Genomic DNA, 24,383 nt, shown 5'->3' on the forward strand with positions numbered 1-24,383 from the left:
ACACCATGTACTCTGGCCAGAGATTTGTCACACTAATATCTCCTCAGATCGCATAGGATATCCACACTCGCAAGCGTGTGGTGAATCCTTGACAACAAAGCATTGACTCCTATATGTGTCGTAACTGTACCTAATCTCGACACCTGATGACCCTCAGAGAGTCGGTAAACGAGTCAAAGTACAGTACTAACATATAGAGACTCCATGATGTTTCAAGTAGTAAGGACTAATGGTGTACAACCAAAACCGCGGACTTATCCACTCAATTAATGATAACCACTTGGAATGTTCGAATAAGGTAGTTCGATCATCCATCATATGAATATCCATTTGCATGCTTCGAACATCTCTATGTTCTATACCAATGAAACGTGGTACTAGGCATCGCAAATGCTAGTCTCAATCTCGAGCGATCCTTATCCTTATTAGCGGACGGCTCAATTGACTAGGAACTGTGTAGAATATACAGTGATTATAAGATGTGTTTCATGATAGTCATTCAATTCTTCTATCACATCTTACATGCATTTTAGTATATTCAAGGTCTTTATCTAAACATCGTATAGTACGTCACAACATAATAATATGATAAAAGATAAAGTAAATGCCAATATAAAAGTGTAAATTATATTAAACAAAGATTGTTTACACATAGAGTCACAAAAGCCCTTAGCCACAAGTTGGCTAACCGGGCACCCACTCTTTCACTATCTGTCTTGGGCTGTCTTCATTCTAATTCGAATCAATTTCACCTGCTCTGCCATATCGCAAATCATATCGGGGCCAAACTCAGGTGATTTTGAAATCTCATCCCAAAATAACGGAGATCTGTACTTCTTCCAGTACAAAGCTTCAAAAGGTGTCATTCCAATACTCGCTTGGAAGCTGTTATTGTACAAAAACTCCACTATAGGCAAATAATCCTGCCAACGTGAACCAAAATCAAGCACTACTGCTCGAAGCATATCCTCCAAAGTCTGGATCGTATGCTCGGACTGACCGTCGGTTTGAGGGTGATACGTTGTGCTCAAGTGAAAACAAGTACCCAATGCCTCCTGTAAGCTGTGCCAAAAGTGAGAAGTGAATCTTGGGTCTCTGTCTGATACTATCGACTTCGGCACGCCGTGCAATCTCACAACTCTCTGACATATAACTCGGCCATCTGATCATGACGGTATTTCATTCTGTATGGAATGAAACAAGCAGATTTCGTCAGCCGTTCAATCACTACCCAAATCGCATCACAACCTCTGACTGAACGTGGTAGCTTCATAACGAAATCCATAGAGATGTTATCCCACTTCCATTATGGAATAGGCAAACTGTGCAATAATCCACTTGGTTTCTTACTCTTGGCTTTCACCTGTTGACAATTCAGACAACGGGACACAAACCTCGTGACGTCTCCCTTCAACTGTTTCCACCAGAACTGAGTCTTCAGGTCATTATACATCTTCCGGCCTCCGGGATGAACACAGAACCATTTGCAATGCGTCTCTCGAAGAATACGATGTCTCAATTCAGAAACATCGGGAACAATAATACGGCTATTCACGAACAAAACATCATCCCTGACCTGAAACACTTACTGGTGACCTGATCTGACCCTTTCTATCGAACCCTGAATGCTCTGATCAGATCTCTGTGCCTCTTTGATCAACTGAAACAACTCTGGCTCGGCCTGAATCGTAAAAACTCTGATGGATCTCCTATCGGTCTCAAACTCCAAACCAAAAGTACAATAGTCTTCAATCAACTAAGAGACACCAATCATAGCGAGAGATAAGGAACAAAGTTTCCGACTAAGAGCATCTGTAGCTGCATTCGATTTTCCAGGATAATACTTGATCTCACAGTTGAAGTCCTTAAGTAAATCCATCCATCTCCTCTGTCTCATATTCAGCTCGGACTGGGAAAACAGGTATTTCAGGCTCTTGTGGTCAGAAAATATTTCAAAACACTCACCATAAAGGTAATGGCGCCAGGTATTCAAAGAAAAAATGATCGCAGCAAGCTCAAGATCATGGATTGGATAACGAGTCTCGTGCAGCTTCAGCTGCCTCGATGCATAAGCTATGACGTGCTTCCTCTGCATAATAATGCATCCAAGACCACGGTGAGAAGCATCGCAGTAAACGGAAAAATCTCCTGTACCTGATGGAATAGACAAGATCGGTGGGCTGGTCAACCTCTTCTTCAACTCAATAAAACTGGCCTCGCACTCCTCTGACCAAACAAACGGTGTATTCTTTTGGGTCAACTGGGTAATCGGCTTTGAAATGAAAGAGAAACCCTCGATAAATAGGCAATAATATCCCGCTAAACCCATAAAGCTTCGGATTTCTGGCACTGATGTCGGTCTTGGCCAATTCATGACTGCCTCGATCTTACTGGGGTCCACAGCAATTTCATCTCCCGATATAATTTGGCCTAGAAAAACCACTCGGTCCAACCAGAACTCACACTTTGATAGCTTAGCATACAACTGTTCGGCTCACAAAATCTGCAATACAATCCTCAAATGCTCTGCATGATCTGAACAGTTCTTCAAATAGATCAGAATATCGTCAATGAAGATAATGACGAGCTCATCTAAATATCGCTAAAAGATACGATTCATTAAATCCATAAAAACTGCTGGAGCATTGGTTAACCAAATGACAAGACTATACACTCGAAATGACCATATCTGGTTCTGAAAGCTGTCTTAGGCACATCCTCGTCGCGAACTCTCAGATGATGATACCCTGATATCAGATCTATCTTCGAATACACTGAAGAACCCTACAGTTGATCAAAAAGGTCATCAATTCTAGGTAGAGGATACTTGTTCTTGACTGTCGCTTGATTCAATTGGCGGTAGTCGATGCAGAGTCGCATAGAACCGTCTTTCTTCCTCACAAAAAGCACTGGAGCACCCCAAGGCGATACGCTAGGTCGAATGTATCCCTTGGCAATCAAATCTTCTAATTGCTCCTTCAAATCTTTCAATTCTAACGGAGCCATTCGATAAGGCGCTTTCGAAATAGGCTGAGTACCTGGTGAAAGCTCAATGTTAAATTCGATCTCTCGAATAGGCGGCAAACCAGGAATCTCGTCTGGAAATACATCAGGAAACTCGCTAACCACCGGTATCTCAGTCAACTCAGGACTAGACCTCTGAACATCCACTTCATAAATCAGAAATACTTCTGCCCCTCTCTGTAGCAAATGAGACATGGATAACACAGAAATCAAAGGAATTCTAGATCGAGAACCCTTACCGAAAAACTTCCATTCGTCTGTCATCTCAGGTCTGAATCGGACCAATTTCTTAAAGCAATATACTGTCGCCCTATACTTGGTTAGAGCATCAATACCGACAATACAGTCATAATTAGATTAGTCCAAGTACAATGCAGTTAATTTCCTTCAGATTCTAACAGACAATTTCGGACCAATCTCATCGAAACAGTTTCCCCACCCAAAGGTGAAGTAATAGAAACAACATCCGATAAAGGCTCAGAAAATAAATCATGCATCACGACAAATCTTTCAGAAATAAAACAGTGAGAATCACCCGTATCAATCAAAACATACGCAGGATAACCAAAAATCGAACAGTTACCTGTTATCACATCATTCGGAGCTTCATTGTCCTGATCCTCTGTCAAAGCAAACACCCTCGCCTGCTGTCAAGAAGGTTGATTCTGATTCTGGTCACCTCCCTGACGAGACTGTTGTTGGGGCTAAAAATAATGTATTGTAGAAGCTGTTCTCTCAGGCTGAGCTGGCGGTTGAGAAGAACTGCCGCTCTGAGCTCTATCAGATTCTCGCTGAGGACAGACTCTAGAAAAGTTACCCGGCTGCTGGCAGATATTACAACTACCAAACACGCCTTGACACTGATCACTTGGGTGACGGCCTCCACACTTACTGCACGATGCTCCTGAAAACCCTGAATTCTGTCCAGAACTGAACTATCTAAAGCCACTGGAACTCGATGAACTGCTCCCAGACTTCTTAAATTTCTTCCCCTTTGGTCTATATTGATCTCGTCTGTTTCTGCCACTGTTACCTCCCTTAACCCTCTGAGACTGATTCGACTGCTGAGAAGGTTGGTACTGATACTGAGACTACTGCTGTGGCTGAAACTGAACAGGCTGAGACTGAAAAGATCTTTGCTGCTGCTACTGAGGAGCTAACTAATTTTCTCGCTGCATCAAAGGTCCAGCTTCGGATCCCTTTGCATGATCCATATCATCTGCAAAGTTATTGGGTCTCCCGGTATTTGAAAGAGTGGGTGCCCGGTGAGCCAACTTGTGGCTAAGGGCTTTGATGACTCTTTGTATAAACAATCTTTTGTTTAATATAATTTACAATTTTATTAATGGCAATGACTTTATCTTTCTTCATATTGTTATATTTTGATATACTATTGTTGTTTTGATAAAGATCTTGAATATACTATAGTGTATGTAAGATGTGGTAGAACATGGAGATGTCTATCATGAAACACATCTTATAGTCACTGTATATTCTAAACTGTTCCTAGTCGATTGAGCCGTCCGATAATAAGGATAAGGATCGCTCGAGTTTGAGACTAGCATTTGCGATGCCTAGTACCACGTTTCATTGGTAGGGAACATAGAGATGTTCGAAGCATGCAAATGGATATTCATATGATGAATGATCGAACTACCCTATTCGGACTTTCCAAGTGGTTATCACTTATCGAGTGGATAAAGTCCGCGGTTTTGGTTGTACACCATTAGTCCTTACTACTTGAAACATCATTGAGACTCTATATGCTAGTACTGTGCTTTGACTCGTTTACCGACTCTATTGGGGTCATCAGGTGTCGGGATTGGGTACAGTTACAACACATATAGGAGTCGATGCTTTGTTGTCAAGGATTCACCACATACTTGCGAGTGTGGATATCATATGCGATCTGAGGAGATATTAGTGTGATGAATCTCTGGCCAGAGTACATGATGTGATTTAAGAAATGGTTTCTTAGTAGCACATGCGATGTCACTATTTGATCTTCGAGATGTATTGCATAGTTATCGAATCTCGAGCGACTCTCGATATACCAATGGTTGTTGATTCGATCGGGATATATGGATGAAGGGACCGTACTGTACGCTAACCAAAATCTATTGGTTCTTGTAGGCACTATCAGTGATACCTAGGGAATCATGGGGCGATGTTGCTAGACGCTCTTACCATGATTCGATGGGCAAGTCGGAAATTGTTGTTCCGAGTCACAAGGAGTTGTGAGCCCACGGCTAGCTGTATTCCTGAACCATTGAGGGTCACACAGTGTAATGGATTTTTAATCCCCGTTGAGATAGTTAAATTTAAAGAGTTAAATTTAATGAACAAAGAAGTTGGACTTCTTAAATATGAGTAGAGGAGTAAGATTTCCTAAAATGACATAGGGATGGGCATTTTTGGAAATCACTGAATTCGGATTCAGAAAAATATATCTTGACTTTAAAAGGTGCAAAAATGGTTTCTGTGCACATTGGTGAAATCGGTTTATCAATCGGAGTCACGATGAATTTTATATTAATTTCTGAACATGCGGGCTTTGCTTGTCGGGCTTGAACTTATGACTAATGGGCCCTAAGCTGTTAGCGGCCTACATTATAAATAAGTTATTGCAGTACAGAAATAACACACAACAGGTCACAAGAATTTTCGAAAACCCTAGTTAATTTTCTAAAAGGTGGCCGCCCCCTCTCCCTTTGCTCGAAAAGAAATCCAGCCTGTGATTTTGAATTACAGTCTGGTTTAACGGATCAAATTCGTTAATCTCTTCGTAGAAACTTCTGATAGATTTTCTAGTGCAATCTATAAGAGGGATTAAATATCCGTTCGTGGACCTGATTGAAGAACAGTTCGTCCATCAGTTCTAGGGATATACAACGAGAGCAGAGAAATCTGTTGGTGTCCAAAATCTCGATTCGAGATTAAAGGTAAAAATTTTATAATTGTTATTTAATTTTTACACACACAATTTAATCGTAAGGTTGATACCTATTATGGAATCGTTCCATATAAAAAAATTTTAAACTTCCGCTGCATCGGGTATCAATCCTAATTGATCAGATCGCCGTGTACTCCAACAGTATTGACCAAAGTGAAAATCTTAGGATTAAAGCCGTTGATGAAATGATCGGCTTTGGCTTCTTCATTGTCTGCTATGTAAGGTGAGAACCTCAAGAGACTGTCAAACTTGCTCACATAATCTTCGATACTCAAGTTCCCTTGCTTCAAATTCGCAAATTCGGCACCCTATTCCTTTCGGTACGACACAGGGAAGAATCGCTTATAGAACTTAGTCTTGAATAAACTCCAACTGACAGCGGTGCCTCGATTCTAATTTGCTCTCTTGGTTGTAGTCCACCAATTTTTAGCAACACCCTGTAGCTGGTGAATGACTAACCTGATTCTGCGGTCATCGGTATAGTCGAGGGAATCAAAGAGTTGATCAATGTCCTCTAGCCAACTTTCACAATCAACAGAGTTCTCGGTACCCGTAAAGGTAGGCGGTCAGAACGATCTAAATCTCTTCAATATAGTTTCCATAGGGTGGTCGCGGTAGCATCAATCTGATCCACTCCAGTACTACCCTGATCATTCGGAGGAGTTACTACTGGCTGCGGATTCTCATTAGAAGGAGGAACCAAGTGTGGTTGATTTCTTCGCAAAGACCGTCGAGGTGCCATCTAATATCAAAGGGTTAGGACACAACATCTCAATCACAATCTCAATCTCATAACTTCGTTGTCCAAAACTCTGCTCTGAGTACTCATGAATCTCAAGGATATTCGAAAACAGATGATAACACAAATACAATTATATATCACATAATTCATGCCTTATAAATTAAATCACAATTCACGTAATTCAATTAATTCAAGAACCAATAAAGCATGCTCGCATGCATTTAAAATAATCATTTAAATAAATCAATCACATGCGAGAATTCAATTCATGTGGACTTGATCTACCCCGCTCACTCTAGTTCAATTCCAAGAATCTTATCTCTCTGATACAACTTAATGTGAGACCCCATTTCTAATCTTCTAATCTCGAATAATTAACTAGAATCGAACATTGAGAGCCAAGGACTCGAATAAATTTTTTTATTTTTTTTTATAAAAGGACCCCGCGCTCACGCGAGATCTTCATCTTGCGCGCGCGTGGGCTTAATCGTCAGAGCCCGGCGGAAGACCTCGCGCCCGCGCGAGATACACCCCTCGCGTGCGTGCGGGGTTACAAAACAGAACTCGCAGGGAATAGCTCGCGTCCGCGCGAGGCACTCAGCTCGCTCGCGCGCAGGCCAATCAGACCAAAATCCCAGGCTTCCCACAAAAGCCATACAAAATCATTTCCAACCAAATAAAAGCCAACATACACACAATCAACGTTTAGCCATACAATACTCTAAGTTCTGCCCGAAATACAACATACCAAATTCGACGATAGGGTTTGATCGACTAATCAAAAAAATAATACAAGTTCAAAGGACACAACTCTACAACACGGTGTCTCACTTCTATCATTCTCACCCCATGCTAACCCAGACGACTCGGTCCAGCTCTTGAACATCCTGATGTCAAGTACACATACAAATAAAAACAACAGCCGGATAACCCGGTTAGAAATATAATTTCCAAGTAAAAAAGACAGGCACACAATAACAATTAAACATCTCATATCGAAATGTAACAATCATTATTAACTCAAAATGAGAGTGGATGTATGCATGACTTCAAAACTCGGGATTATCAAGTCAGATAATCGAAATATCAATCGGTACTCGGGTGGGATCCTAGGGTTAAGTCATTACAAAAAACCCACCTACACTCCCATTTGGGGTGGATGTCGCACAACTCAAACCCCTAGACTTCAGAACAACTATAAGAAGTATTCTAGCACTTGGAAAAACTTGAAATCCAAGGCCACTTCAATATAGCTCCCTAAATTGTCTAATTTCAAAACGAATCGAACATTCGGCTCGATATGAATGCAAGTGTAAACAAGCTAAATCAATTAATTTCACACCAACAAATTAACATGAATTATGTGATTTTCGAGACTCGAGAATCAATCGAACTCGAGTATTCAACCCCATTCTATTCAATGTCGTCTTTTACCTTTCAAAGTTCGTCGGGGATTCAAATCTGAAAATTACAATGAACTCAATCAATATCGAATCAAATCAAAACAAACCATTTACAAGAAGTTCAATACTATACAGTCTTCAACTCTCGAATCGGTTCAAACTTCCAAGTTCGTTCCAAACCCGAATCTTTCAACCAAACTCTGAAAATATGAAATACGGATTCGATATCAATCTACTAATTCAAACAAACCCGAAAATCAAACCGAAACAATACAACCGATAATCCAAAACTTGATTTCGACGGAACGGTTATAAACGGTCAAACCAAAAATCTCAAACCAATAATTATCAACTCAAAACCATTCACAAGCCCTTCATCTCGTTCAATCCAAGTCAAATCCAACAATAACAAAAACCCCAATTTTCAAAAATATGCTCCAAAAATCATATAAAATCCAAACTTCGTTCTATTTGCCGAACCGACTTTGAATACACGATCTATGCTAGCTCAAGAACAACATACCCGAAAATTATCAAATTCTGACAACCCGACAAAAATCAAAGTTCATAGATCATAGCAAAACTTACGGCAAAACGATGCCCTCGTTGCGGTGATCGTGAATCTCAACTCGAATCGAAAATCTGACGGTCGGATCGAGCTCGGAATGAAATCCCAAAGCTTGGAAAAGTTCGGTCTCGGCTTCAATGGAGGAGAGAGATCGCGTGAGAGAGTGGAGGAGAAGAAGTGATGGTGATGGAGAGAGCTATGTTAGGTTATATAATAATAATAATACACTCCCAAATACTAGTCAACAGGCTTAAATGAAATCCAGTCCCTGAAACTCCAAATTAAATCAATTCAATCCCGGCTCAATTAATCTTCTAACAATTCCAAAATAAGTAATAATAAACTCCGCTAATCACAAAATAATTAATTTCAGGGCCTTACATAATTTGAAAACCCGAGAGTCACATTTTTGGGCTCGCTCTATCAGAGGAGTTCACCCGATCGAGCGAGGCCAAATATGTTTCAGACCCGAGAGCTGATGATTTAAGCTCACTCGATCGGGTGAGTTTACCCGATCGAGAGAGGTGATGAAATTTTTTAAAAAAATAAATTTTTTAGCTCTTGGTTTTAATATTCCTTATTGTTTGATTAATTGTTAATTAATTATTAATTGCCTTAAGATAAGATTAGCAACCCGAGGTCCCCACACCAAATCCAAGCTCAACTCAACTTGTATTCTTGACTAAGCTCAACCTTTCTGATTTTGAAGGTGATGATGAAGTTGTTGTTAAAAGAAATGATTAAGATCTATTCTAGCTTGCTCTTAGCTAGTCTTGTTGCATCAACTTGCCCAAAATCTTGTTACTTCAAGTTATGCTTCAAGCTACACTTGTTCCAGCTTTTGATACCTTAAACAAGGCTACAAAATAATCATGACCAAATCTCTGGTCATCCATGATAAGCTCAAGAAACCACAAGAAAAGGATGAAGATACAACTTACCCAAAGCTAGCCAAGCTCTCCTTGCTCTAGAGCTCTCTTTAGTGGCTTGTTTGAATTGGTTCTTTCAAGAACCAGACTTAGCCCTTCCATAACCTTGAAGTACCCTAAAATATGAGTGGAATTAATTGATCAAACAATTTTTATGAGCTAAGGAAGCATAAGGCGGAAAGCTTCTCCCAAACTTTCTCCAAGGTGGTGTCTTGTAATGTTGAAGAGAAATGCTAAGTGGTTGGAAATGAGATGGCCGATCCATCCTTGCTCTCACATGATTTAATTAAGCCTTGAAAACACATGGTTTGATTTCCACAGTATTCAAGTTGAAATATTATCAACTTGCATGACTTTATACTTTGCATGACACACTTCATGGATTAATATTAATGATTTGTAATTAGTGTATCTTGTTCTTTAAATACCCCTTAATCATTATAAATAAATTATTAAGATCCATTACATTCTCCCCCTACTTAAGATATTTCGTCTCCAAAATTACATCGTAAGTATAAAAATGTTATGAAATAACATCTTTTATTTCAACTGAATTTCTACAAGATACAACTAAAAAACAAGTACAATCAGAACAATTCTTGATAATCAGTACGCATGCGAATCTCAGGTTTCCAAGTGGTCCCCTCAGTGTCTCGATGCTGCCACTGAACTAAAACAAGAGGAATCACCTTAGTGCGCAACATTTTCTCTTTCCGATCTAGAATCCGAAAAGGTCTCTCCACATATGTAAAATCTGTATCCAACTGCACCTCAGACGTCTGTAAAATGTGAGACTCATCTATCACATACCGTCTCAGCATCGATACGTGGAATACATCGTGGATGTCAGACAACTCCGGCGGTAAAGCCAACCTGCAAGCTAAATCTCCAATAGTATCCAAAATCTCCAATGGGCCAATAAATCGAAGAGATAACTTATCCTTGAGACCAAGTCTCAAGATCATGCGGAATGGTGAAACCTTCATAATTACCTTTTCACCAACCTCAAACTGCAAAGGTCTACGATGAGTGTTCGCATAACTAGCCTTTCGATCCTATGCAGTATTAATTGGTTTCTTGATCTGTTCAATAGCATCAGCAGCCTGCTGGACTAACTCTGGCCCCTCTGCATGTCGCTCCCCCACTCCTTCCCATAACAATGGAGTGCGACAACGTCGTTCGTACAATGCCTCAAAAGGTGCCATGCTAATACTGCAATGGTAACTGTTGTTGTACACGAACTCAATCAAGATGATCTTGCCAAGCTGAACCAAAATCCATAGAACAAACCTGAAGCATGTCTTCAAGTGTACGGATAGTATGCTCTATATGTCCATCAGTCTTTGGATGATACGTTGTGATCAAACATAGAGTAGTGCCCATAGCACTCTACAAACTCCCCCAAAATAGAGAAGTAAACCTGGGGTCTCGATCACTGACAATACTCACAGGTACTTTGTGAAGTCGAACAATCTCCTGGATGTACAGATAAGTCATCCGATCGAAAATGTAATCTTGGATATATGGAATGAATAGCGCTGACTTGGTGAGGCAATCCACCACAACCTAGATAACATCACACTTCCTAGATTTCAAGGGAAAATGGGTCACGAAGTTCATCAGGATATGCTCCCATTTCCACTCGAGAATAGGCAAGTTGTGAAACTATCTACCCGGTCATCGGTGCTCTATCTTAACTTGTTGACATACCAAACATCTGGAAACATACTGGTAAACGCTACGCTTCATTCTCTTTCACAAGAATCGAGTACGTAGATCCATGTACATCGTGTTACTCCCCAAATGAACACTCAACTGAGTACGATATGCCTAAGATAGAATCTCCTCTATGAGAGTATTATCCTCAGGAATCACAATACGTCCTGATAAGCACATAAATCCATCCGATTGAAAATGAAAACCAGACGTACTACCCTTGTTGGCTAGATGAGTCAAATGCTGAGTCTTCGGATCAGACATTTGAGCATCCCAAATTCGATAATACAAAGTTGGTTCAGTCAAACATGAACATCTGAGTTCTTAACCTTCACTATCCAAGTGAATTCTCATATTGGTTAACCCAAGTTGTAGCCTAGTAGGCTTATGTCATCCTTCAAGCCACTAACTAGATCTATCCATGTAGTAGTTCCCAAACCTCTCGGTACAGAATGCTCATAGTCAGGAAACACTTATCCCAACATAGCTCTGTCCACTGATAATAAAATCCAGCATCTTTTACAAGATAATCAAGCTGGCACTAAGTTATACTTCAACATAACGGATGCAATGATCTCCAGACTTGGATAACCTTCCCATAACCCTTTGAAGTACAAAAGACTTCCAGAGAAACACTGGGAACACACCCCACGTCTAATTCTGATCACAGCCCACGTATCTCAGTATAATTAATCTTTGTGTCCTAATGAAAATTGCCATTACTTGACAACCATAAAAAAACATATCTCAATTCTCATAGGGAAATTCACCTAAATAAGTCTTACAATCAATTAGTAAGAATTCCAAATCATCATGATGATCATGCCCCTGATCACTAACTGTATCTCTGATAGGGTCAGACGATACTGATCAAATCTAATGGTTCTCCCCCAGTATCACATGTGAAAACTATCCATCCAGAATGTTAACTGGTCAAGGAATCTTTTCCATGACTATTCTGTCAACGAAAACCAAAATGTATCTCTGAAAAAGTCAGACGATAGCTAATCACACCCCTTGACACTAACCCAGTATCAAGAATAAACTTTAGAGGACTCAACTATTGTTGAAATTCCTCCCGGTAGCTATACCCTTTTGCTATGACTGTACAATTTGATTTTGAGGCAAGACTCCCCTGTAATTCCAAACTGGAACGGAATAATCCTCCCAGATTACAGCGGCATAAGGTCATGCTTCCTATATCATCTCGGAATCCGATATTTATCAGCATTTGGTATAACTCTCCCTGAGTTCCTGATGAGAACCCATATTCATTGAGCAACCCCATAAGGTGTAACGAACTGATCTAGGGATAAATAATCCAACGAATCTTACGATTTTAGCTAATTCATGTCCCTGCTGAAATACAACAGCCCTGAAAATGGAATGAAATTACTAATACCTCGTAATTCGCTATATTTCGAATCAACACGGATTAAACTAAACCCAAAGATCACACTGATCTGTTGTGGCTCACCTCAGCCTGACCAGAGCAATCAATCTAGGCAATCACTGAAAACCTACATGGCTCGATCAAATATCCTGATCTTACTACCATAAACCTGCTAATCCCAAACACTTGGAATCAAAAGAATCACATCGGATTCATTTCTCATATCTCTGAAACAATCAGAAGATAGCTACAAGTAGTCTACTGGCACAAGTCCCGTGCCATTCTAGAACTACTAATATATCACGCTTTTGATGAAAAATATATTATTTTTTACAAAAAATCTTAATGTCACTTATTTAGAGATTATTCAAAGAAACGCACTTAGAATTAACCAGATAACTCTAGTTCCAACATAAAACAACACAACTACAATTCAAGCACTCTCATATGGGACCCTCTCGGTCTCATCCACTTCTTGCTTATGCCTCAAGACAAACACTTGACGGATAGCACGAGGTTTCAGATTAGTACCTTCTATCGACTGTCCCTGTGGCCTCTATTGTACCGTGGTCTGAGATACTGCACCAGCACCAGTACCAGCACTCCTGGCCTTTGGACAATCCTTCTTCAGATGGCCAATTTCTCCGCAGCGACAACATGCACCAGTAGCTTTGCGACACTTTTCAAATGGATGATCTTTGCCACAATGAGTACATTGAGAAGACTGTCTTTGTGGCCTCTGTTTCATGGTGGGCTGTGAACCAGAACTCAAACCCAAGCAAGCTCCCCCTGTCTGTGGACAATACTTCTTCAAGTGGCCAGTATTCCCGCAATGAAAACATGCACCCTGAGCCTTGCGACACTTGACTGATCGGTGATCCTTGCTACAATGAATGCATGGTCCCTTCTTCCTTGAGTGTTTCCCTCCACTGGGCCCTGCAGAAGAAGCAACAATAGTCTTCTTAAATGTCTGGGCACTAGGGCCCAAAGATCCCGATGGACGAGGAGACATAAGAGCTTTCCCCCGTCTCAGACTAAGCTTTGCCAATCTATACTTATTGATCATCCATTGTTCCTTATTACTCCATTTGCCATTACCACCATGGTTCCTTTGACCGCCATGCTCTGCCATCTACAAGACAGGCAACTTTCCAATTAAAATCTATATCCCAAGATTATAATGCATTCTCTGATACCATAAATGTAGCGACCCGCACCCGTGATCTCCTACTAATCAAGATCTTACGCATGCATTTAACTTAATTAAATGATAATAAAAAATAAACAGCGGAATCCATAATCTAGTTCCAATCCGAAGGAAAGGAATCTTTTACCTAATTAAAATTTACAACCAAATCAAAATAATCTTCGGTATTCAATTTATTATTGTTCATTCCAAAGACAAATAGGAATAAAAAACTCCACTGCAATCACATGCAGTCTATGCCCTGTCGTAACCACCAGCATCATCAGACCTCAAACCTGCCCCATGGAATAGGGTGTCCCCAAAAATATTACGAGACGTGAGCATAAAATGCTCAGCACGAGAGTATGAGTATACAAATATTATATATTTGCATGCATGGTATTCATGTTGAAATATTATCAACTTGCATGACTTTATACTTTGCATGAGACACTTCATGCATTAATATTAATGATTTGTAATTAGTTTATCTTGTTCTTTAAATACCCCTTAATCATTATAAATAAATGATTATGATCTAGGGTCATTACATGAAGGATATGGATCCAACATCATTTGTCCTATTGTTGAGGCAAACAAATTTGAGCAGAAGCCTGCTATTATTCAGATGAACCAACTTAAAGCACGATTTGGAGGTGCTTCTGTGGAAGACCCTTACGCTTATCTGGAGCAATTTCTTCATATTTGTGATACTTTTAAATTCAATGGGGTGACAGCTGATGCAGTGAGACTGCGGTTATTTCCATTCTCTTTACAGGGAGATGCGACTGATTGGCTTATAGAGGTTCCTGCCGGATGTATCATGAAATGGACGGAACTTGTTCAAGCTTTTCTAAACAAGTATTTCCCTCCAACTAAAATGGCACAGCTATTTTCTGACATCATATCATTCAAGCAGAAATATGGAGAGTCGCTGAATTCATCTTGGACAAGATTTAAGAAGATGTTGAGGAAGTGTCCTCAGCATATTCTCACTTAGAGCCAGCAAACTCAGACGTTCTACAATGGAGTTGATTCGTCGGTGCGATCTATGATGGATGTTGCAACAAGTGGAAGCTTATTTAGAAAAACTCCTGCTGATGCATGGGATATAATTGGTAATATGGCTGAGAGTAACATTGGGTGGCCGGATCTGAAAAAAGAGAAGGAAGCTGGAGTTCATGAGATTGATGCTTTAACGGTGTTGACTGAAAAAATTGAAGCGTTATCTAATCAAATGGCACAGATGCAGTCGACTAATGTAAAATCAAGTTCAGGGGATATTTGTTGAGGAACAACAAAATTTTGAAGGCAAAATGACAAATTTTTTGGGAAACCAAGGAAGACAGCCATACAATCCGTACAGATATACTTACAATCCTAGCTGGCAAAATCAACCCAAGCAAGAGGAGAAGAAACCAAGTTTTGAAGAAATTATGATGAAATATGTAGCTGGAACCGAGACAAGGCTGCCTAATCAAGAGGCCAGGTTAAGAAAGCTCGAAAATTAGATGGCTCAGTTGGCGACCCAGCTCTCGACTCGTGCTTTTGGTTATTTACCTAGTAATAGTGAGAATAACCCTAGGGATGTGAATGCTATAATGGTGGTGAAAAGGTCCCAATGGGAGGAACCAGAAAAGAGTGCCAAGGAAAATGAGGCAGAGAGGCCGAATACTGAAGAAGAAAAAGAGGACAACCATAGTGCTGCAAAATCCTCGACGGTAGGTAAGAAAGGTAAGAATTCAAATTGTAATGTTGATGTTAATTTTTATTTGTCTACTCTTCCTTTTCTGCAAAGAGCAAAGAAGTTACAATTTGATTATCATTTTAAAAAGTTTCTTGAAATTTTAAAGAAATTGCATATTAACATTCCTTTTGCAGTTGCCTTAACTCAGATGCTCAGTTATGCTAGATTTTTTAAGGATATTTTGAAAAACAAAAGGAAGTTGAAAGATTTAGCGCAAGTGACCTTGAATGAAGAATGCTTTGCGGTGCTTCAAAATAAGCTCCCAACAAAATTTAAAGATCCAGGGAGTTTCTCTATCCCTTGTAAAATAATTCATTTTTTCATTTGAAAATTTGTTGTGTTATTTAGGGGAAAGTATCAATTTAATGCCATATGCACTTGCTAAGAAGTTATGAATAGGAGTAATTGAACCCGCCTCAATTTCTCTTAAATTTGCAGACAAATCAATCAAATACCCTAGAGGGGTAGTGGAAAATGTTTTTGTCAAAGTGGACAATCTTATTTTTCCAGTTGATTTTGTAATTCTTGATATAGATGAGGATTGTGAGGTTACATTTATTTTAGGTCGTCCTTTTCTTGCTACTAGTAGGGCATTAATTGAATTAGAAAAAGGAGAGTTGATTTTTAGATTGAATGATGAGCAGGTTAATTTTAATATGCTTCAGCCCATCAAAGATAACCCCATCGTGAAACCTTGCTTTGTAGTTAATGTTGTTGATGAAGGTATGATTCAGTATATGCAGGTCAACGTCGTTCATGACATGACCACTGAAGGATTTGGAGGAAAAGGAAGCATTGAAGAGCATAATTCCACAACAGTGGATGATTCACCTTAATTTTAACAAAGGTGCATAGTCGTGCTATAGACAATAAATTTAGCGCTGACTTGGAGGCAAACCAGTGTTTTCTTTCCCTTACTTATTTATTGTTCTTTTTATTTCTATTTCTATTGCTAATCCATCGTCTTACACGTCTCTTTCGATGTTCAATAGGTTGCCCCGTGAAGTGAAGTTGATGTTGGTGCTCTACAACTGGAGGAGGATGTGGAAAATAACCAGGGGGAGTGTTATTTTTCTTTTCTTTGTCTTGCATTTAGTTTCGTTACCTTTGTTTTGTGTCTTTCTATGTTTGAAGCATTGGGGGCAATGCTTTGAAAAATTATGTGGGGGGGGGGGGGGTAGTTTATTGCATTTTACATTTTGTGTTGCGTGTTTGTGTGTCAAGTTAGGATAATGAATGGGAGCCGATGATGATTGTGGAGAAAGAAAATTGAATTTTGTTGAAAATGCTTGCCTTTGACTTAAAATGAGAAGCCTTAGATTGAACCGTGAATATTTTTACACACTACTATTAAACCAGTGAATTTAGAGAAAAAGTGATGAAGTTTTTGACTGCTTGACCATTGCACAACACTAGGTGTTTAGTGATCTCAAATGTGTCTTGTGAATTTTGGTGATACTCTAATAGTGCACTTATGATCTCGGTTTTTTTGTTTGGCTCCAAAAATGGATGATTCGTATGCGCACCATGGAGGAAAAAAATAGAAAACAATCAACTTCATTCGGGCCATGGACAAGGGTTTGAAATCCTAATCACCAAGTCCAAGGCTAAGTATGCGGATAAAATGGGGTTGATGCTCCATCTGGATATAGACAAGGGGATTGAAATCCAAATCCTATCAAAGTTTTAGCTAATTTTGCGGGTAATTTATGGGGATAATTTAAGTCGGGTTTAAAATCTGACGGTGTGTCAAAAATATAAATCACCCATATTTTATATACTAATCTAGAGGGAGGTGTGAATGTTAGGGGTATCTGGAAGAAATGGATACATGAGAGGGATACTTGCACTGATATGTTATTAGGTCACTGAGCAGTCGTGTAAACGGATTCTATTTAAGCTGCATGTAACTGGAATAACATCACACACATATGTTCATGCTAAATCGAATATTTATTGTGAAGAGTTTAGGGTATTTATAAAAACTTTGAATGTATTTAGAATTCACTGAGGCGATTACTATCCCATGGAATTATCTTAATTTCTTTTTGTGTCACTGTGCTAGTGTTTTTTGTCATTTATCTTGCTCGAGGGCGAGCAAGAGCTAAGTATGAGGAAATTGATCATCGTGTTTCATGCATTATTTCGTGTTAGTTTTTGAGTCCATTTTGCATGTATTCTTGTCGTGTTAGTGTCATTTAAATTTATTTTTATTTTTATTCAGGCATATTGTCTTTATTTCACTTTCCCGGGTCTATTTGTAGGAATTAATGTAGAAAAGAGGAATTTTAGCAGAACAAGGTGCGCTCGAGCGGATACTTTATACCACTCAGCTTGTGTGTGCATGTCCAAAGAATTGAGGCAGAGAACCGTGCGCTCGAGCAGCAACTTTCTACCGCTTGAGAAAAATTTTAATATTAAAGCAGAAAACTTTGTGCTCAAGCAGAAACTTTAATCCACTCGAGCGGGATCGCATACAAGGGAGTTTTTAATCTGCGGACTCTTAAAAAATGAAAGAAGGTTGGCATGGATTCTAGGGGTTTAAATACCATAATCTATTATATTCTAGGGGGACTTCACGCACGGAATTGAAGAGCGGAGGCTAGGGCTTTGGAGATTGGAGATTTGAAGAACGGCTCATCTAGTATCTTCTTTCTTCTTCTCTTTTGATGATTAAAATTGTTTATTGAATTATGTCTTTGAGTATTGAGTAGTTTTTCTGTTGGGGATCGGTTAACTCATGTACGGAAACACAGCGGAATTTCAAAAATTTATAATAAACACTGAGCACTTGTGTAGCATTCAAAATCATCAAACTTCCATAAGGTGTTTTAGAAGATTTTACCTATCAATCTCAAAAGATTGATTTATGGCTCCAACCAAGTTGTGAACAACTTGGCTCTTGAAATGGTAGACACAATCTAAAAGCTTCCAAGAGCACACCTTTTTCGAAATAGCTCCTCCTTCGAATTAGGTCCACGACTAGACAATCTAGATCCACTCTAAATATGCACTAGAATATTTAGAGCAATTTTTCATTGAGATGTTTCTTGCCTTTTCTCCCAAAAATGAAAGACAAAAATTTGGAGAATAATCTCAAGGGAACCAAGCCATGTATGTATATTGTCTGAGGAATATTGATAAAATAATAATTCAAGGTCAAATATTAATTAGCAATTAAACCATGCATGAAAAAGTGCAAGACTTGCATGGAAAATTGCATACATTCTTCCAACCCTTCAAATTCCCTCACACATATATTTTATATGTATATAAATATATATGTCAAACATATATAAATATATATACATGACTTTTGAAATTAATATTTAATTAAATATTAAACTTAAAATCATTTATGTTTAAATAATTAATTAAATATAACTTGAACTCATTCAAGTCCACTAGTTTATAAATATTCAACAATATATCACTTTGAGCTCTACTAGACTCAATAGTGTTTAATTCATCCAACACTTAAATTAATTTTATTGTTTGTACACTACAAAGTCTACTAGTGTTAAATTAATTCAACTCTCGAATTAATTTAATTAAGTTCATAATAATAGTTTAGAAAATCACCATTTTCACAAACAAATTATTTTCCAAGTCAAATTTTAATTTTGGAACACATTCACAAATTAAAAGTTACTTTCCCTTTATTCTCCATTAGAAGTCATAATTCTAATTTATATTACTTATAAACTCTTTTATAAGTTGTTAAACACATTGAACTAATTTTAATCTCAACGGGATCTAGAAAGTTAGTACTTGTGTGACCCTCAATGGTTCATTGATAAAACTAGTAGTGGGTTCATATATCCATGTGATTCGGGATCAACAAGTCCCTTATGTGAGCATACCCTATATAGCTCCATTCTTATTAATCAACCCCTTGATAATAAGAACTTCAGAAAACTCAAGTCCGATAGTACACAACCAGTCATGTTAAACGTCTAGCAGCATCGCTTACATTACTCCCTAGGTATCAAATGATAGTGCCTGCAAGAACCAATCAATTATGGTTAACGTACAGTACGGTCCCTTCAACTCATATATCCCGACCGATTCGACAACCATTGGTTTATCAAGAGTTTTCATTGAATCGATAACTATGTGTCATACCATAGTTTCATCGAATGTGTAATTCAAAAAACCTTTTCTTAATTATCATATACTCTGATCAGAGATTTCAAGCTACAAATGCATGAGATTACATAGTATATCCATACTCGTAGGTAAGCGGTGAATCCCCGACTACAATGCATCGACTCCTATATGTTTCTACACAACACCCAACATTGCCACCTGATGACCCCGGTTGAGTCGGTAAACAAGTCAAAGTAAAGCTTTAGCATATAGAGTCTCTATGTTGTCCCGGGTCGTAAGGAATAATGGTGTACAACCATAAAATAGGACTTCTCCACTCGATAAGTGATAACCACTTGGAAAGTCATTTCCCTTTAGGGAGGGTTGTTCAGTGCACTCTACAAGGAACACCTATTTGCATGCTTGGACATCACCATGTCCCCTACCAATGAAATGTGATACTCACATTGCAAATACTAGTCTCAAGCTCGAGCGACCTTTATCCTTCTTTGTGGCGGCTGAATCGACTAGGAACAGTTTAGAATATACAGTATTCCAAATATGAGTTTCATGATAGTCATCCCATGACCATCTCATATTTTTTCTACTATTTGTATATTCAAGGGCTTTATCTATGCAGCTTGCATGGGTATACAGATAAAGGTTTTCTAAATAAAATAATGTCAAATATTATTAAAATAAAGATTGTAATACAAGAGTTCTCTCAAGGACCATCGACCAACACATTGGCTCGATAGACACCTACTCTAACAATCTCCCACTTGCACTAGAGCCAACTACCCATATTCTTCAAACTCATTGATTCGCGATTCTTTTCGAATAATGCTCCTGGTAAAGGCTTAGTTAGTGGATCAGCAACATTATCTGCAGAGGCGACTCTGTCCAACGAGACCTCTCCTCTTTCCACAATCTCTCGGATGATGTGGTATTTTCTCAGTACATGTTTGGATTTCTGATGAGACCTTGGTTCTTTTGCCTGAGCAACGGCACCGGTGTTGTTGCAGTACACGGGGACTGGATCAACTCCATTAGGAATAATGCCCAACTCTTGGACGAAATTCCTAATCCAAACAGCTTCCTTTGCAGCATCGGATGCAACAATATATTCTGCCTCAGTGGTTGAATCCGCAGTTTTGTTTTGATTGGAACTCTTCCAACAAACAGCAGCACCATTGAGCATGAATACAAAACCGAAAGTTGACTTCGAGTCATCAACATCAATTTGGAAGCTAGAGTCGGTATAGCCTTCCAATTTTAGTTCTCCACCCCCATAAACCAAGAACATATTCTTAGTCCTTCTCAAATACTTGAGAATGTCTTTCACAGCTTTCCAGTGTGGAAGACCAGGGTTTGATTGATATCTACTCATAACACTTAGTGCAAATTCCACGTCTGGACGTGTAGATAACATCGCATACATGATACTACCAATTGCAGATGCATATGGAATGCGTTTCATCGCCTCTATCTCTGCATCATTCTTGGGAGACATGGACTTGGATAGAGACACGCCATGACACATTGGTAGATGTCCTCTCTTAGACTCTTCCATCGAGAAACTCTACACGATGGTATTAATGTGTGCAGACTGGGTGAGACCAAGCAATCTTTTTGATATATCCCAATAGATTTGTATTCCCAATACAAAAGATGCTTCACCCAAGTCCTTCATCGAGAACTTACTCGCTAGCCATACTTTAGTTGATTTCAACATTACATCCTTCCCAATTAGTATAATGTCATCAACATAAAGTACCAGGAATGTCACGACACTCCTACTGACCTTCTTATACACACATGGTTCCTCAGGATTCTTAATAAAACCAAACTCTTTGATTGTACCATCAAATCTGAGGTTCCAACTCCTAGATGCCTGTTTGAGACCATAAATAGATCTCTGAAGTTTGCATACCTTATGCTCACTTCCAATAGATGTGAACCCTTCAAGTTGAGACATGTAAATCTCTTTCTTAATATCCCCATTAAGAAAAGTTGTCTTTACATCCATCTACCATATTTCATAGTCATACCATGCAGCTATGACAAGCATTATCCAGATAGACTTGAACATTGCGACTGGAGAAAAAGTTTCCTCAAAGTCAACTCCTTGCCTTTGAGTATACCCTTTTGCTATAAATCTCGCCTTAAAGGTCACCACCTTCCCATCCGCTCCAAGTTTCCTCTTGTAAATCCATTTACACTCTATAGGAACAATTCCCTGAGGTGGATCCATAAGATTCCACACTTGGTTTGAATGCATGGAATTCATCTCAGATTCCATAGCTTCAAGCCACTTGGATGAATCGGCATCAGACAACGCTTCCTTGAAGGTCCTTGGATCATATCCATGGTCGGGCTCATCTTGGCCCTCTTCAAGAACAAACCATACCTCATAGGTGGTCTCGAGATCCTCTCGGATCTTCTAGGAGCTTGTATATCCTCTCTTGGCTGTTCGGGTATGGGCTCTACAATCGTGGGTGTTTCTCGAACTTCTTCAAGTTCTATCATCTCCCATTTTCTAACCAATAGAAATTCCTTCTCCAAGAAGGTTGCATTCCTAGAAACAAACACCTTTGTTTCTTTTGGATGATAGAAATAATATCCAACCGAATTCCTTGGATATCCCACGAAATAGCATAAAATGGATCGAACATCCAATTTATCTCCCATTGTCTGCTTCACATAAGCACGACACCCCCATATTCTAAGATAAGAATACTTAGGAGGCTTTTCCATCCATATCTCATATGGTGTCTTATCAACTATCTTTGAATGGACATTGTTCAACAATAGTGCCGCTGTTTCAAGCACATATCCCCAAAAGGATGGCGGCAACTCCGTGAACCCCATCATAGATCAAACCATGTCCATCAAAGTTAGGTTACGACGTTCTGAAACACCATTCAACTGAGGTGTACCAGGAGGAGTCCACTGGGAGAGAATCCCATTCTCCCTAAGATACTCTTGGAATTCAGCACTCAAGTACTCACCACCTCGATCCGATCAAAGTGCCTTGATGCTTCGTCCCAACTGTTTTTCTACTTCATTTCTGAATTCTTTGAACCTTTAAAAAGCTTCAGATTTGTATTGCATTAAATACACATACCCATACCTAGAGAAGTCATCGGTAAAGGTGATGAAGTAAGAATGTACGTGCTTAGTGGTGATGCTAAGTGGACCACACACATCTGTATGGATCAAATCCAACAGTACATTAGCTCAGCGTTCACAAGTAGTAAGAGAGTTAATATAAGACATATCAAACATGTCTTCCCCCACTAGCTTGTTCATCCTTCTAAAAGATATATGACCTAATCGAGCATGCCACAAGTGTGCCGGATTCAGAGTATCTTGTTTTTCTTTGGATGTTGTTGATATCTTTTGGACATCATACATTGGAATATCTTTCAATTTTATATTTTAGAGATCCTTTTCCAATTGGCCTGTACCAATTAAACCTTCTTTCTTGTAAATATTGCAAACACCTTTGCCAAATAAACAAGAATATCCATCTTTATCAAGCATAGAAATGGAAATAATGTTTTTCACCAAATCTGGTACAAACAAAACATCTCTCAAAATTAATTTAAAATTATTGTCCAACAATAAATAAACATCTCCAATAGCTTTGGCAGCAACTCTTTCCCCATTGCCCATCCTCAAGAAGGTGTCACCTTCCCTGAGTCTCATACTTCTTGCCATCACCTGCAAATCATTTCATATATGTGAGCCACAGCCAGTATCTATTACCCAAGAAGAAGAGTTAAGTGAAATGTTCACTTCAATGTAAAACATACCCTTTCAAGAACCATTCAGGTCAAGCTATTCCTTGCAATTACGCATTCAATGTCTAGGCTTCTTGCAGTAATGACAAACGTCACTAGTCTTGTTAGCCTTAACTGGTGTGGCTGCCACAACGGGACTCGGAGCTTGCCTCTTCAAGGGCACATTCTTCTTGGGAGCATGGAAAGAACGCTTCTTTCCCTTCCCACGTGGTCTAATATTTGCACCAGATGAAGATTCCACATAAAGAACCGGCTTCTCTTTCTTGATTGTGGATTCAAACGTAACAAGAATGTTAATCAACTCCTTAGGGGTCGGATCTAACTTGTTCATGTTGAAATTCACCACAAAAGGATCAAACGAGCTTTGTAGTGACAAGAGAAACACGTCTGTGGTCAACTTGGCTGGCAAAACAAGATCCATGCCAACGAGCTTTTGCACAAGCCCAATCATCCTCACACCATGCTCATGGACCGAAGCTCCATCTCGCATGCGCAAAGAGATCAGCTCCTTGACTGTCGCATGTCTAAGTGGGCGTGTTTGCTCACCAAAGAGCTCTTTGAGATGTAAATGAATGTCAGCAGCATTCTTAGCATCCTCAAAATACCTCTGCAGCTCATCATTCATAGAAGCCTGCATATAACACTTGGCTTTCAAGTCAGGGTCACACCAATCCTTATAAGTTTGTAGCTCCTCAGGGCTACAATCAGTCGGAGCCTTATCAGGGGCTAATCATCAAGTGTATATGCAATTCTCTTCGAGTTCAAGACGATTTTCAGATTTCTTAGCCAATCGAGGTAATTTGGACCAGTCAGTACATATTTGTCGA

General features: G+C 39.2%; 1 protein-coding gene across 1 annotated transcript; it reads right to left on the bottom strand.

Moving 5' to 3' along the window:
- Positions 1–23,472: 23,472 nt before the first annotated feature.
- LOC140877661 (uncharacterized) lies at positions 23,473–24,181 on the bottom strand. Its single transcript, XM_073281219.1, has 2 exons — positions 23,880–24,181; positions 23,473–23,476 (listed from the first exon to the last, which is right to left on the bottom strand). The coding sequence occupies exons 1-2, from the start codon at positions 24,179–24,181 to the stop codon at positions 23,473–23,475; spliced, it is 306 nt and encodes a 101-aa protein (XP_073137320.1).
- Positions 24,182–24,383: the final 202 nt, after the last annotated feature.

The sequence above is a fragment of the Henckelia pumila genome, chromosome 2, assembly GCF_033568475.1.
Source record: "Henckelia pumila isolate YLH828 chromosome 2, ASM3356847v2, whole genome shotgun sequence".
Taxonomy (NCBI): domain Eukaryota; kingdom Viridiplantae; phylum Streptophyta; class Magnoliopsida; order Lamiales; family Gesneriaceae; genus Henckelia; species Henckelia pumila.